Raw genomic sequence first — 17771 nt, forward strand, 5'->3', positions numbered from 1 at the left:
TGTTATGATTTTGCTTTTGTGCCTAAATCTATCAAGTTTCTTAACAATCTTTTTCAGGTTTTAAGGATTTGATTTGATTGTATTGATCCTAGGGAAGCAATTTCTAAAATCTCTACAGCTTAACCTGACATATTGGGAAAGTCATTGCCTAGATTGATCTGCAAGGCATAAAATGTGTCACAATGTATTCAAACAATGCGAGTTGAAGAAAAAGATCAATAGAAGGATTATATCCTGCAATCAACAGACACATTTGCCCAATCCCAAGCAACTTAAGTACCTAATTCAACTGAATCTCAATTATTTCTTATATATATATATATATATATATATGCATGTACACAGACATGCATTCTTACATACATATACCTGTACATAATATATATATCTTAATATGTATATATATATGTCAATATAAATATGTATAAGCGCAAGGAGTTTGCTTCCCGTCCATATAGTTCCAGTACTTTGAGTATACATCTTTCACAATAGCCCTGGGTCAATCAAAGCCTTCTGAGGGTATCTGGTAGACGGAAACGGAAAAACATCATCATAAAATATAAGCCCAGTTTTGTAATTAGTCCTTACATTAAGTTAATTTATTTGTCTAAATCCGACGTAGGAAGATGAAGAATGTTATTGGTTTAAAAGAACTTATAACAAGAAGTTTATTGATTTATCCAAATATATATTTCAAATTCCCACTCATGTACTAACCTTACCCTCATAAACAACGCACTTATCTTCGTGAAGAACTCACAGTTATCTTGGCAAGATAGGGATATAAGACTAGCAGCTAGGAAAACAATTGTAGAATTCAAAGGAAGATACTGGACTTGACAAAACAGTCCTACTAATTTTGCTATAATTATGGATTCTAGTGACTCAGTATAAGTTACGGGTCTACTAAACATTTATATATTACACCGCATGAATAAAGAAATCCGGGGATAGGGGGTTGCCATTATAGAGATGACACTTTGTTTACACTGTATAAACGTAATAGGAGAGCTTTGGAAGCACTGGAAAAACTTGACAACATTTTTCAAAAACTTCTGTCTCACAATGTCGATGGAGAAAGACTATAACATCCTGAATTTTCTGGATGTTGTATTGGTATTGGACTTTACAATCTGTACCAAAAGCCCAATCAATCTCAAATATGTCTATCGAAAATCAGACCATCTTAAAACAGTGATTAATTCGAGGAGTATTTGACTTAGCTTTGTAGACTCCCGACTAAGAAATTTTCCGACAGATTGAAGAATACTGTAATACTGCGTAGTCTAGGACCGGATACGCTGGAAAATCCGCTATATTCCAGAAGTAGTTATTAAAAAGACGCTTAAGGATGGAATATATACACACAAATGGTATAAAATAACAACTTTATTGTTAATAGAATTAGATTCGACGAGAGAAATAAGAACATCATAATCAGTACATCAGGTAATAATGATTATATCCCAACTAAAGAGAGGCACAGCGAACCTTGCTGTGTGATTTCGAATGAAAGAACTGGAATTGACCCAGCTATTTTGCAGCAAGGACAAGCCGTGGGCTTTGGTAGTGATAACAAGGATAATAAAAATAAGAATAGAAAGAGTGTTTCTAGTCCGGGAAACAGACGCATCTCTCTTTACAACATTATGAACTGCAATATACAGACTAATAACTATACTAATGCTAATTATGACAAGAAAACTAACATAATTAAGGCACGTAATAGATGGATTATCTAGTATAATACTCCATTTAAATCTCATGTAGCCACAAACATCCCAGGCTAAATCTTTATGGCCTTAGACAAATATTTTTCTCCTCCAAGTGGATATAGCAGGATTTTCAATAGGCATACTGCAAAATTTGCATACTCAACCACATCTAACAACACTGTTATTACAGCAGCTCACAGCATCAGAAAACTGAAAACCCCCGAAGTAAAGGAAGAAACTATAAAAATAAGTCTGGGTTTATCTTTCATGAAACAAAAGTATCTGGTTAGGCGGAAGTAGGTCTTGATATGTTGCAAGTATCTAGTCGGAATATGGGGGATGTTAATCTCCTAATATCTCATAGAAAGAAAAGTGGTGATGCTAATACAATAAATAAAAACTCGTAAGCTATAGGATGAATGAATTTAAGTGATTGTAGGAACCGTAAAAGTTGCCCTTTGGATAACCAATGTCTAAGGAAAAATACAGCTTATAAATGTTCTGTAACAACACCTGAAGAAGTATATTATTACATAGGCCCTTATGATACTAAATTGAAATCCAGATTATATTGCCACACTTTTTCCTTTAAATATAAAAAAGAAAATGTTACGTCATTAAGCAAATTTATTTGGAGACTCAATGAGAATAATGTTAAATACTCTGTCACGTGGTCTATTATAAGAAATGCGCCTCCTTATAGTTGCGGGAATTCTCAGTGCAATTTGTGTCTAGAAGAAACATTTGAACCTCTTGAATGGCACCCCAACTTAATGAATAATAAATATAATGAACTTCCGATTAGATTCTCAAATTTATACAATAGAATATTCTTAGCTTTTCAAAACAAATACATTCAATGATTAGCTTGCTCTGAGGCAAATAGGTAAGTTCTTTTTCTTAGTTACGTTATCTTTAACACTACTTCTTCCCTTGAACCAACCTAGAATAATGTTAGAAATAATCTTCCAACTAATCCGAATTCGGATTAATGAATTCAATACATGGATTTCATTCTAATGTTTTCCCCTTCCCTATTCTTATTTCACCCGCTTATTAGCTTTCCGGTGTTCCGTTCCTATCCATATAGAAACTCACTCTAATTTCAAATCGAGGTCTCTATTTCTCACAGCTAAAGTAATGCGATGCATCCTTTCTCTGGAATATATTTCATTTATTGGCATCATTTGTAATAGTTAGTGACTTAACTGTTTCTTTTTTAGAAACACATTTTATTTAATGTGATTTTATTCAACGTTCACAAAATTGAATTTATCTAATATTACAAATAGGCAATGATCTCACTGTACATTCCATTCTCTATTGGAAGTGATTCATACTCAATAACCTTATACATTTAAATACGAATTTACTTTGACAATACTTACTGGTGATGAACCTCGGATACAGTTTGCACCTGTCACACGGAATAAGCATCTTATACAAATTACTATAATCTTGAATAGATATCTTGTTAGCCGGGTTCTGCTTACAAGGAGTGCTTACTAAGGTATTCGCCTGGATTTATTCAACCCCTTTTTCCTTCATAACCCACGCATACACACACACACACGTGTGTGTATATATGTGTATGTATATATATGTGAGAGAAAGACAGAGAGAGGGGAGGGAGGTAAAGCGTGCATTCTCTCTTCTCCTCTTGCGATTTAGAAACATTTAAAGAATATCTTGTACATCTTCCCATATGACCTAAATTCGGTAAATTAGAGCGGGCTGACTGACATTTAGAAATGTAGAAAGATTATCCTCTCTTACGAATTCTTCAGTTAGTCGCCGCTGTTACTCAATGGATAAACATTGTCTGAAGAAATGTCAAATTTAAAAAGTAAGTAAACTTGGAATAATATTTTTCTTTTGGCGAAAGAATTTTTTTAAAAAATCATTATTTAGTAAATGCCTAAGATATCGTTATTATAATGTTCATTTTGTATTTCCTTTTTTAAAAAATAATGATTAAAATAGAATTTAATCTAGGAAAAATATTATCAAGAGAAATCAACAAAATTCCTAAAGGAGCTTGAGTTGCATTTTGAAGCATTATTCCAGTGAGCAACCTATAGAAGAAATGGATCGGGAGGACTAGCTAGAGTAAGCCTATGATTTTGAAGAACCTACTTCCCCCTGGTTAGAGGCAAAGAGTTATCTTTTTTTTTTTTTTAACTCGTTCTAGTTCTTTTCTTCTGAACTGTTATGTGTAGGTATATCATATACATCATATGGATAATATATCTATAATCCATCTATAAACCATATGCATTTAGCATTGATTACTAAAACACCTAAATCAACAGTTTGAAATGGGGCTTACGTTTCATATTTTGCCTGTTGATGAATAGTGGTGGGGGTGGGGGACTACATTTCACATCTGACTTGGACCTATTACCAATTTTCTATTGGCCTGACTGTAATTGTTGGTTGCTTTTGCTTTGTCCAAAGTGAAACCCAAAATCACTTTTTTTTTTAGTAAATATCATAATCATCATCGTCGTCGTTTAACGTCCGCTTTCCATTCTAGCATGGGTTGGACGATTTGACTGAGGACTGGTGGACTAGATGGCTACACCAGGCTCCAATCTGATTTGGCAGAGTTTCTACAGCTGGATGCCCTTCCTAACGCCAACCACTCCGAGAGTGTAGTGGGTGCTTTGTACGTGCCACCAGCACGAAGGCAAGTCAGGCGGTACTGGCAACGGCCACGCTCGAAATGGTGTATTTTACGTGCCACCTACACAGGAGCCAGTCCATATATGGATACATTATTTATGTTCTTTGTTTAAAATAGGAAAGTGTGAATCAAGGGTAATTTTGCTATAATTTCCTGAAAGTTGAGTGAATGGGTGATCATTGGTTGTAAGTACTGATAACAAAAATGATATTTTTCATTCTAAAGTTTACTTCATATAATGAAATTATATCGTGAAATTATGTAGGACACAACATTTTGTTTTCTTTCCTACCTTTCTCTTATCGATATTATCATAGAGTAAACTTTATTCCTCACATAAAACGAAATATAGAATTATATGGTTCTGAGTGATTACAAACGTCTACACACTGCATTTTCTATTATCCATTTTATTTTTAGGGAACGAAACCGTATTCAACACATCTACAATGATATCACAGAACACAATATCGCAATGGACTATTGCTACTGGTGTTGCAGTGCTTACTACCGCAGGCCTTCTTTTCGCCTTTTTACGATGCAGAAGGTAAATATTTTACTCATCTTAAGCATTTAAAATGCATTATGAAATATTCTTCTTCTCTCACCCAACCCCCGAAAGGAGATTTTAAAGAAGTGAAATCCGAAGTATAAGCAACTAGAGCGTTTGATGGATATCCTTGTAATATTCATTCCCACTTTTTTTTCTGCTTTCAAATGCTGTCGAGGTCAACTTTTCCTTACATCCTTTCGGTGTCGATAAATAAAACACTACTTCTGTACTGAGATCGACTTTGTTTTCTATCTCTTTCTGCCTGCCCGCTTTCTTTTTTGAAAGAAATCGATTGTAGTCAGACCTGGAGAGGGCATACCTTGTATCTACGGTTCCGTGAGGAGCTGAGGTAGCAAGGTAAGTCCAAAATATACATTCTAATAATGATGAATTATATATAAATTTTTATATCCAATAAGATCCAAATTATCAACAAAGAAAAGAAACGTTATTTTCTATGGTTAACAGCTCGTCATACTCACTCTTTCTCATTGCTCCTTGTTCTTATTCTTATTTCTTTATTGCCCACAAGGGGCTAAACATAGAGGGGACAAACAAGGACGGACAAAGGGATTAAGTCGATTACATCGACTCCAGTGCGTAACTGGTACTTAATTTATCGACCCCGAAAGGATGAAAGGCAAAGTCGACCTCGACGGAATTTGAACTCAGAACGTAACGGCAGACGAAATACCGCTAAGCATTTCGACTGGCGTGCTAACGATTCTGCCAGCTCACCGCCCCTTGTTCTTATTCTACCTACTTAGTGTTACGACATCTCTTCTCCGGGGTCACCTTAACAGTATTGTTGCTCCGCAAGCAAAGCAATTCACTGGTGCCCCTAGATATATCAGGTCATCCCATAAGTTCTGTCCGATTTTACCTTTTTTTAAAATTGAATGAAATTTAATAGTATTTTAGAATGTCTAATGGAATTAAAAATTATTTTCATGCATTTACTCTTTTACTTGTTTCAGTCATTCGACTGTGGCCATGCTGGAGCACCGCCTTTAGTCGAGCAAATCGACCCCAGGACTTATTCGTTGAAAGCCTAGTACTTATTCTATCGGTCTCTTTTGCCGAACCACTAGGTTACGGGGACGTAAACACACCACCATCGGTTGTCAAGCGATGTTGGGGGGACAAACACAGACACACAAACACACACTCACACACATATATACATATATACGACGGGCTTCTTTCAGTTTCCGTCTACCAAATCCACTCACAAGGCTTTGGTCGGCCCGAGGCTATAGTAGAAGACACTGAACCCGAAACCATGTGGTTTGTAAGCAAGCCACTTACCACGTGTACATTTAAACTAATTAAATATTATTTTACAGAATAATAGAATTAAAATTTCTTTGATTAAAATCCTTTCTAACATGGAAGTATCCAAAGAGCATTTGAGGCACATAATGCTTTATGAGTACAAAAAAGGAAACTCTGCAGCCGAAGCGACTCGAAACATACATACACTCAGTTTATGGGAAAGAATGCTTGAATGAAAGAACTTGCAGAAAATGGTTTGCAAAATTCAGAAGTGGAGATTTTAGCCTTGAAGATGAAGATCGAACAGGACGTCCAGTTGAGTTTGATGATAAGCTCCTTGAGGCATTACTTGAAGAAAATCCTGCATTATCAGTTGAAGAATTGGCAATAAAGCTTAGTTCAAACCATACAACTGTTCATTGTCATCTTCAACAACTTGGAAAGGTTCCTAAACTTGGAAAATGGGTGCCTCATGAATTGTCCGAAAGCAACCGCAAATCCCGAGTTGACAGCTGCTCTTCTCTCCATTCTTGTGAACTCATTTCACCCTTTTTGGATAGACTTGTGACTGGTGACGAAAAATGGATCTTCTATCGAAATGTTAAACGTTGTAAACAGTGGCTTGGTAAAAGGGAAACAGCCCAACCACAACCGAGAAGGGAACTTCATGGGAAAAAGGTTTTTCTCTCTATCTGGTTGGATTGCAAAGGAGTAATTCACTTTGAATTGTTACCACCTAATGCAACAATCAATGCTCAAGTCTGCTGTCAGCAATTAGAGCGTTTGAACCAAGCTTTGAAGAAAAAAAAGACCCGCTTTAGTGAATCGAAAAGGAGTGATGTTTCATCAGGACGATGCACGACCCCACACTGCAAAGATCACATCATAGAAGATCGAAGAGGTTGGTTAGGAAAAATTCCTCATCCACCTTATTCTCTCGACCTTACTCCTTCAGGCTACCATTTGTTTCGTAGTTTACAGAATCATTTGGGGTGGGGGGGACATAACTTTCGCAAGCCAGGAGGAGGTCGAAACTGACATTTCAGAGTTCTTCGCTTTGAATCCAAAAGAGTTTTACATTGATGGGATTAAAAAGCTTGTAAATAGATGGAAGGAAGTAATAGATAATCAGGGAAAGTACATGGATGATTAAATTTCAATTAAATATGACACTTGATCACTTGTTTTCTTTATTCAAAATTCGGACAGAACTTATGGGATGACCTGATACAACAACAGCATACCTAGATCATAATGGACCCTTAGACACATAGTGTCTCCGGGGAACTGCCCAGCATGTCCATGCTTTGGGTCATTGGTGCTCCTCCTTCCTCTCTTTCCTTCTCTGTATTCATTTATCGCGTTATCTTTCTTTTGATTAATAAAGAAAGTGAACATATTCTTGGATGAGCGATTAAGAACAGTGCTTCGCAACTATGGGCGTTTCTAAATTGCTGCGGTGCATGGCATCTTGGACAAGTGCCTTTGCCATAACTCTAGGTCGTCCCTAGCCTTGTGAGTGAATTTGGGGCAGACGAGGGTTGTACTGGTAATTCAGAAGTGCAAGCTTAGTACGCATTTTTTAAGTAAAATATCAGTTTTATATAAAATTGATATTTCATATGAAAATTCGATGAATATTGGTAATTCGATTTCGGGTTGAAAATTAAGGACGTTCAGATTGATTTTTAGTTTTATTTTGAAATGTTATGAAATTTCGTGAATGCAGGTGAAAGTCCATATCTTCGCTACTTGAGATATCATTGCACGTCATGTGACCTAGTTTAACAGAGATAAGAACATATATCCTGTGTCCGTATTTAGCTGAGAGAGTTGAAATTAACTTTCACAACGAAGTGACGTTTTATTGCTTTTGATTATGAGATCTTTCCCAGTCACGTCCCATATATCTTTTAATATGCTGATTAAATTTCTCGTTGCCTGACTACAGTGGCCCGAGAATGAAATTTGTAAACTCGGGTCCAAAGTGTTTTACAAACAAAGTGGATTTTTTTCAATCTTAATATCAATCTTAATATTAAAAGGTATAATAATAATAATAATAATAATTATTATTATTATTATTATTATTATATTAACTAGCTGGACCCGTGAAAAATTCACGGAAAACATAAAAAATGTAAGCATCTGTAAACAGTGTACTGGTTTCATGAGAAATGTTTTATTATTGTGACCGTCTGTCTGTACGTTCTGAGTTCAATTTCTGCCAATGTTGAATTTGCCTTTCGTCCTTTTGGGGTCGATAAGCTAAGTACCAGTTGTGTACTGGAGTCGATCTAATCAATTCCCCCCCCCCCCTCTACACAAAAAACTCAGGCCTAGAAAGGTATATTGTGACAATTACAGAATATAGAAAGTAATGTATCACCAATGACTATATAATCCAACCAAACTATCTCACTTACACAAACGTAAACGGAATTACTATTTAACCTTAAAATACATCGTATATATTCAAAGAACTTTAATGTACAAATTGAAATGCAAAAGAACGAAATAATAAATGGATTTATGAAAGTTTGGTAATTGCTTTTATTTCCACCACACGACACTCATTATTGCAAACATGTTTTAACTGACCTAAACTATATACACACACACAAATACATTCATATATATATATATATATATATATATATATATATATATATATATATATATATATATATATATATATATATATATATATATATATATATATATATATATATATATATATATATATATATATATATATATATATATATATATATATGTCTCGAGTTGTAGCTGTAATTCAAAGGAGCCAGCCTTGTCATATTATGTGAGGCTGAACCTCCCTGAGAATTACGTTAATGTTATGCAACGAATAACATCAGAAGCTCTGCATTTCTTTACAATGTCATACACTGATCTAGGCAAAGTTTTGTTTTCCAGAGAGAGAGAGACTTTTTCAGTAGTTGTTGTATGTCTGAAATTCGGCGGCGTATTCTTCGAACGAGAAGTGTTGGGGAACATTTTCACAAAGCCAGTAGAGGATATTCCGTCGAAATACCTTTCAAAGACCTTATCTCTTCTCGTTTTTTTAATGACAATTCTTCAACTTCTCGATCCGCTTCAAGCAAACTCCGGCTATAAGCTACGTGCCACTGGTTCCCATACTCCAAATACATCCCCAGTCACCTTAATACCGAGCAAAGCGAAAGCTTTGCTAGATTGTTTCAGCGACTCTTTGACACTAGCCTTTGTTGTTGCTCTTAGTGATGTATCATTCAGAATCTTTGTATTGTTGCTTTTCGCCCGTTTTAATGTTGTTGCTCTAGTGTACCAACGAGTTGGAGACTCGGTTTGCAACATGACGATCTTCTCACCACAAAGGTTTATCCATTGCACTTGTCTTATTGGTAACTCTTTCAGAAGAAAGGTGCAATTGTGAACAAAGTTCAGTGCATCAGCTACAATAGCAGCTAGAGCTAGAGCCAAATTCTTGGGGGTCAAGGGCCAGAGAGTGGTTTCTGCAGTGTACAAAATATGTGTCAGGAAACACATCTTTCAATCTCTTTTGTACACCTGAAACGTTTCCACTCAAGATACTTTCGCCATCAAATGAAAAACAGCATAATTTTTGTGATGAGACGGGCTCTGTTAGGACGATTCCCGTTCATAGACTAATTCTGTTTATGAATATATTAGTAGCTTCAGTTTTAATCGATATCACCGTGAACCATGTTGTTGCCAGTTTTTTAATGGAACCTTAGCAAGGTGTAGTGAAATTGGTATTTTACAAGCAGAATCATTATAGTTTCCAAGAGAAATACCTGATAATTAGTTACGTTTTTTTTTTTACGTGCTGAGTTATAATCTTATTCGGATCACTTTTGCCGTCCAGGGTTGATAAAATAAGGTACCAATGAAATATTGGGGTCGATTTAATCAACTTTACCTATCCTCCTTGTTCGTTTGTTAATCTTTTACCTATCAAATTAAGGCAGTCAGCTGGCAGAATCATTAGCACACCGGACGAAATGCTTAACGGCATTTCAGCCGTCTTTACGTTCTGAGTTCAAATTCCGCCGAGCTCAACTTTGCTTTTCCTCCTTTCGCGGTCGATAAATTAAGTACCACTCGAGCACTGGGGTCGATGTAAACGACTTATCCCTTCCTCCGAAATTGCTGGCATTGTGCTAAAATTTGAAAACAATATTTTACTTATAAATAATGGTGATGCACGAATATTTGTTTTATAACGGACAGTCACGAGTATTTATTTTTCTCTCTCAATGTTCAAAGTTCAAACTCCGTGGAGGTCACCGTTACTTTTTATGCCTCCAGAGTCATCTGATATTTTAACGACATTTCTGTTTTTGTTTTCAATTATTTAAAGGAAGACAGTTTATCCAGAAAACATGATCATACTTCATTTGATACCAAGAATACGAGAAGCTCCGAACATCTCTCCTTTTGCCATAAAGCTAGAGACTTTTCTCCGTATGGCCAAGTTGCCGTATCAGGTAAGACCTCGTTATACCTGTTTTCGCTACATTATTCATCAAAATCGTTTTATGCTGGCGTTCTCTATGCTAGTGAAAAGCGCAATAGACTTCTATTTTCTTGAGTCTGTAAAGCCTGACATGTTTAGATTTAACAATAGTAAATGGTATGTTTCTTCAGAAATAAAGTAAGTGGTTGAGATCTAGATTAAATGGAAAAAAATAATTGATAACATTTGATTAACATTTACTAAGATGGCTTGAAAGAAGTTTCACTAAATTTGCAGTTATCTTAAAATTAATTAGTCAAAGTAGGCGGGAAGCAACCATGCTCTTTATATGCTCTCCCAAATTAATAAAATTGATAGGTTAAAGTTCAGTCTGAATTCTCAAAGCCAGCGTCTGTGATAATAAAAGTAATGTAGATAGATAGATAAACAGGTTACACCAGAGTGGTGAAGTTCTAGTGAGGGATGACTGTAGGACAGTACATGATAGCGCGTCTGAGGAGGTGAAGTACAATATAAATGAGGATGGGTTGTTAATGTTATTGATGTTGAAGTTGTTCAGGCCCAGATCAGTCGCGATTGAGCAGACTTATGATCAAAGGTTTCCCCAGTAGAGACCATCGTAGCCATTTCCCATGTGCAGGAAATCTAGTTCTGCATTCTACAACATATGTATCCTTATTCTAAAACAGGAAGAGTGTGGTTTGAAGGAGATTTGACGAGTATTTCTAATAGATCGACCGACCAACCACTTAGTGAATGATGTGTTGGTTCATTGAAGAATGTGGCTGTATGAAGTAGCAGAAAAAGACATAAAGTAAAGAAGCGGCACGACTGTATGTTGGTGGATAAGACTGACTTAGCAAAATGACTGTAGGCGTAGTTACCTCCCCTGACGGCTGTTGCCTAATTAGTTAAACAATAGAGGGCATAAGCAACATTAAGGTTCAGACACTCATCTCTCCCTCTTTTCTCGCCAAGACGTCAGACAGTAAAGACGTGATCTAGTCAGTCTCTCTCTCACGCAACACGCCAACTAGCAAATAGGAGGTAACGCACAAGAGAAAACCATGGCTTCCACGCATCACACCATTTCCATTTATCATTCAGCTTATATATATATGTGTGTGTGTGTGGTCACATTAAAGGTATTTAAAGTTACCACCTTGTTCCATGTATTTCTTTATACCGGGTTTCCTGTAAAATGATATTACAGCCTTCTGAATGGAGTCACATTAGATGGAATGCAACCTATCCATCTATAATGGTGACACGATGCAGCACACACCTTAATTCCTTCTAAAATGGTGAACCCCGGACGAATTCTGACCAGTGAATACGGATTCCTCTTTCTCCTTCGTGACGTCATCTACGCAAACAGACTGCCACTCATCGCATAGGAATATACCACTGATGCCTCTCGCCGCCATATTGTTTTCTTCAGCAGAAAATTTGTGGCGCCATTTCAATCGGGAGACTGCAAATCATTTTCCCTCGGGTTGTAACTGAATTTACAACTTGGTCCTTTGCAGACACAGCGTCCTTGGGGAATATTCACACTTGTAAAAAAAGGAAAGAAAAAAATTATCCGGAATTTTTCTCCAGAATTCACATGGACAACAAATTTTTCCTATGCGCCAGGTATGAGTTGCTTTCTCTCAACCACCCGGATTATCCACGTGTTGGCCATGTTTTGTTCCTTATCCGTTAGCAAGGGCTTCTATTTTCATCCCCTGCTACTGAAAAAAATCCTAGTTCGCTATATTGAACGTCCAATTATATGCAAAATTTAATATCATATATATATTTCATTTACTTCTAGGTTGAATATACCCATAAAATGTCACCGAAACACAAGTCACCTTGGATTACATACAATGGAGAAGTTGTCAGTGACTCCCAGTTCATTATTGAGTATTTAAATAAGAAATTCGATGTTGATTGTAACAGTCATCTCACAGATGAACAACAAAGTATTGCTAGAGCTATGCAGAAAATGGTAGAAGAGAATTTATTTTGGTAAATCAATTGTTTTGTTTTTTTTTTTGTTTTTTCAGTTTCTTTTCATTTTCAAAATTTTATGATATCTGGTTAGCAATATTTTAAAACTTCTTTTTATTTTCTGGTTAGTGGATTAGGGGTCATGATCTGCTTGAACATCTTTAAAGTTACCATTCTGCAGTGAAAGCCATTAACAATTGTGAGAACTCCATAGAGTTTATGCTCTGGACAGGTAGGATTAGACAAAATCATTTCCTTCTGTTTATGATCCATGCATAATGGACATTTCTTTGCTGAACAGGGACTAAGTATTTTTTGAAAATTTTATTGCCAACTCGAACCCCAAAATAGTGGGGTTATAGAAGAGAGAGTTCCATGTCTCTATGATATAATTTCAGATGCAACCAAGATTGAGTTCACCTTGAATCTCTATAAAATAGAAGAATAAATAACAATTATTTAGTGGGGATAAATCTAATTAATTATATCCAATTCTATTGTGCTTTATTTCAGTTAATCCAGAAGATGCATGATTCAAGTCCCTCGGGTAGTTTTCTATCCTCATTTTTTCCCCCAATGAAGAGTTTTTAATCTGATGTATTATAAGCTATCATTTCTGCCTGAATTTGCTTTGAGACACACCATTAATAAAGACATGTGTACATATTTCTTGATGTTTCTACACTTGCATTTTACACACACACACTTGTATACATAAATACATGCATAAATACATGTATACATATCTATGAGGGTAAGTGTTTGTGTTTACATGTATGCTTAAATATACAGTTTGTATCTACTCCTCTTTAATGTTTTGTTAGTAAACTTTTTTGCTATTGAAACATAAATTAATTTTGTTTAATTCAGCTTATTGTTTTCTCTTCATTGTATTCTTCAGGGCTTTGGCTCTCAGTCGATTTGTTTACAGTTATTCTGATCCATCTCTTCGACAACTGATTCCTGTTCCAAAAATTATCATTTGGAGAATAAAGAGAATACTTCTCAGTCAAACATATAGCCAGGGTATTGGTCGACATTCTCGTTCTGAAGTGGAACATATTGCAATGGGAGATTTAAAGGCACTCTGTGATTTTATTGGTAAGTTATTCTATAAAGGTAATTCTATCATAGTCTGAGCACAATGTTTCAGCTGATATACCTTCCAGCCTTCATCAGGTGTCTTGGGGAAATTTCAAACCTGGGTTCTCATTTCTAAAGTATTTTTTGATGTTGTTGTTATTATTATTATTATTACCTCCACCTTCACTAAAGCGGAGATAATAATAATAATAATAATAATAATAATAATAATAATAATAATAATAATAATAATAAGATGAACTAAGGTGGAAAGTGAGACAGGTACTAAAAAAAGTGAAACTTCCCAAACCAAACATCACTGAGGAAGAAACGTTCGCTATCAAAAGACTACAGAGTGACAATTCCATCCTAATACTTCCAGCGGACAAGGGAAATGCTACAGTGGTGATGAACAAGTCTGACTACTCGGAAAAACTGGCAAGTCTTATAAGTGATGGTAGCTACAGCAAAGTAAAGAAAGACCCTACTTTGAAAACAGAGAGGAAGTTGTCACAGATCTTGATCAAGAACAAGGATCACTTTACACCAATGAAGCACAGACAGCTGACTCAACACCACAGTAAACTACCACACGTGTACGGTCTTCCTAAGATTCACAAGAATGGTATTCCATTAAGACCAATAGTGAGCTGCAGAGGTTCAGCATGTCATCCACTGAGTGATTATTTTACATCTAACTTAACATTTCCAATTAAGTTTAATTAATTGTATTTCCATCTGCAATAAGTTTAAAGTGTTAACATTGTTAATTAATTCTTATACAATAATCTAAATCTTTACTAATCTTTGATCAGGTGAAAAGAAGTTTCTCATGGGAGATAAACCTTGTGAGACTGATTGTGCTATATTTGGGATAATTGCAGTGACAAAACAGATGCCGAAAAGTAGCTTTTGCACTAAGATCATTGAAGGTTAGTATCACAAATATTCTAGTTAATACTCAAGGAAAGTTTATTACTGTGTGAGGTAAGAAAAATTTGGTCTTTTCAGAGTTTTGAATTTTTTTTTTGCTAAGGTATCAAATTCAATAAAATTTGGTTCTCTGATTGACTGAAACATAAATTATTTATTCAGAGAAGATTACATTAGCACTGTAAGTAAATATTAGTAGAACAAGTTTAAAATTTCTTTTGTTTATAAGATGTGTTATGAAAACTAGGTACAGCCATCATCTGCAACTGAGTATGATTTGATAGCATGTATCTTGCTTCCATTAACTGTTTTAGCTGTCTGTGCAGAAACAAACAGACAAGAGTTGCTCTTTTGACCCCAAAGGGTCAGTAATGGGAAATGAAGTGCTACACTCAAAAAACACAACTCTCCGTTTGGGCCAGGAATCAAACCAACAACTTACAACTGAGCTCAATACTCTAACCTTTGCATTTGGGTTTAATAAAGGATTAGCTGTTGTTTAAGACTGAATTATATTTTAGTTCTAAAGTAGAAACCTAACTGTTGTGGTACAACTTTACCTATGGTAAGTTACTTGCAGACCCATTAGAAGATTCTAAATTGATAGTCTTATTATTTTGTCTTTTGCTTGTTTCAGTCTGGACTACAGTCATACTAGGACACTGTCCTGAAGGGTTTAATTGAACAAAACAAGCCAACAATGGTTGCCAAGCAGCGTTGGACGGGGACACACACACACACACACACACACACACACACACACACACACACACACACACACACACACACACACACAATGGGCTTCTTTTATCTTCCATCTACCAAAATCACTCACAAGACATTAATCAGCCTGAGGCTATAATAGAAGACACATTCCCAAGGTTTCGCACAGTGGGACTGAACCCAAGACAACACAGATGGTAAGCAATTGTATAAACTTTGCAGCCAAACCCTTTGATTATTTTAGGAAGTTTCTATTCTTAACCTTTCTCTGTTATTTACATAAGATGTTTTCATTATAAGATTATATATTTAATGATATTTTTTATTTTATTTTATTAGATGGAATATTCCCTAACCTAACAGCTTACTTTGAAAGAATGAAAGACTTGTATTGGCCTGACTGGGTTGCTCCAGACTTGAAATTTCCAACATTTGGTCTTCAGCCTCTGAAAGACTAAATAATTGATCTTTTTTTTTCATTGATGCAATATTGATTTTACTGTTTTCTTTTTTCTTTTCCTTTTTTCATTAGTTTTAATACTTTAGACTTATTTAAATGTATTATTGATTAATTATAACAGAAAAAATATTTGGTTTCAAATATTGGTAGAACTATGTTAAGTAGCTACTCTTCATTATTACATATAAAAATGGATAAAGTTCATTCCCAAGTCGTATAGACTCCCAGGGCTGGTTTCCTGGATTCTCTGGTGTATATGTTCCCCTCTGGATAGGACACTGGTCTATCAAAAGAATACTCATTTTTACCAGCTGAGGGGAGTGGAGCATTGTGAAATGAAATGTTTTGCCTGAGAACACAACGCATCGCCCAGTCTAAGAATTGAAACCACAATCTTACAATCATGAATTCAACACCCTAACCACAAAGCCACATGCGTCCACATTGTTATATATCCAAGTAACTCAAATCTCTGTTATATTCATTTGTCTGAAGTCATCTCTTGTAACAATGGATAAGCTAAATCACATTGTATTTTCAATATGGCATTTATCTTTTATATGAAAGCTCATAGCTTAATGAGATGTTCATCAGTGGAAATTTTATTTTTACAATACTCACAAAGCGATTATTTCTTTTCTTCATTTGATATTCAAAACACAAATAATATACAAGTGCCATAGTATAACAATGAGGTTTCTATAAACTGAATCTGCAATATATATTCCATCTACAGTTGAAGAGCTTCCCTGCCTTTGATAATCCTCATAAAACCTTGAAGATTTTTGATACTGAACTAGCTGCCTGTCAAAGGTTGTGGCATGCTTTATTCAAAAATATATTTGAAACATTCTAATTAATAGACATAAAATTTAATGAATCAGTTTTGATTAAAACATAATTTACACATATCTGATGCTTATTTTTTGTTGTTTTTTTCTTTTAAGAATTTAAAAATTTACTATATTTCTCAGTTAAAAAATACAAATACCACTTTTAGGATAGTTGTGTCAGTTTAAAAAAAAGAATAGAAAGATAACTGTAGGTGAAACTCTCTCCCTCTCTCTCCCTCTCTCTCACTGAGAGAGAGAGAGAGAGAGAGAGAGCAGTTAAAACGTGTTTATAGTCTTGAATGTGATAAAGTGTGGAATTAGATTATTATCCTGCTTCCAGCTTCAGTGTTGCTGCCGGGATTTGTAAAATAGAGCATATTTCCCCCCTTTATTTTGTGATTTAGGGGGGATTTTTGAAAAACAAGGGGAATTCGCGGCAGTGTTCTGTGAACAAATTAAACACACTACCCAGCAGTGCCTGAAACATGAACCAATCAAGTTTATGTATAAATATTCTTTTTATATGTTTGTTTCCTTTTACACAATATTAAAACAACAGCTAAAAATTTTCTGAAGCAGCATCCCTACTAACCACCCTAACCCTAACCCTACTAGTTTTATCTACAAGCCACCACCGATCCTGCTATTTGTGCCTTCAGCGATTAGAAAGAAAGAAAGAAAGAGAGAGAGAGAAAGAAACAAAGAGAGAGAGAGATCAATGAAATTTATCATTCAGTTTATTTATTTATTATGTATATATGTATGAATGGCTTCATTGACACACACTCACATACACGCATGCACGCACGCATGCAGGTTGTTTTAATCGATTTTCTCTGTAAGTATGGGGGGGGGGGGTAGGAAAAAAACAAAAATTGCGTTCCAATCTATGCACTCTTCTCCACATGTGTGCCATTTTTCACGCCAATCCACCCAGCCGTTTGGCCGTGAACCTCGAGACAAGAAAGAATACAACGGTCGGCCAACTTCAAAAAACGTAAAAATAAACAA

The 17771-nt window shown here is 35.4% G+C and overlaps 1 protein-coding gene across 1 annotated transcript; it reads left to right on the forward strand.

Annotated features, from left to right (window-relative positions):
* The first annotated feature begins 3420 nt into the window (after positions 1-3420).
* Positions 3421-16838, forward strand: LOC106881948 (failed axon connections homolog). Its single transcript, XM_014932482.3, has 7 exons — positions 3421-3561; positions 4822-4948; positions 10614-10740; positions 12550-12746; positions 13630-13829; positions 14627-14743; positions 15807-16838. The coding sequence occupies exons 1-7, from the start codon at positions 3546-3548 to the stop codon at positions 15923-15925; spliced, it is 903 nt and encodes a 300-aa protein (XP_014787968.1). The 5' UTR covers positions 3421-3545; the 3' UTR covers positions 15926-16838.
* Positions 16839-17771: the final 933 nt, after the last annotated feature.

This window comes from Octopus bimaculoides, chromosome 6 (assembly GCF_046866305.1).
Source record: "Octopus bimaculoides isolate indiv1 chromosome 6, ASM4686630v1, whole genome shotgun sequence".
In the NCBI taxonomy this organism is placed as follows: Eukaryota; Metazoa; Mollusca; class Cephalopoda; order Octopoda; family Octopodidae; genus Octopus; species Octopus bimaculoides.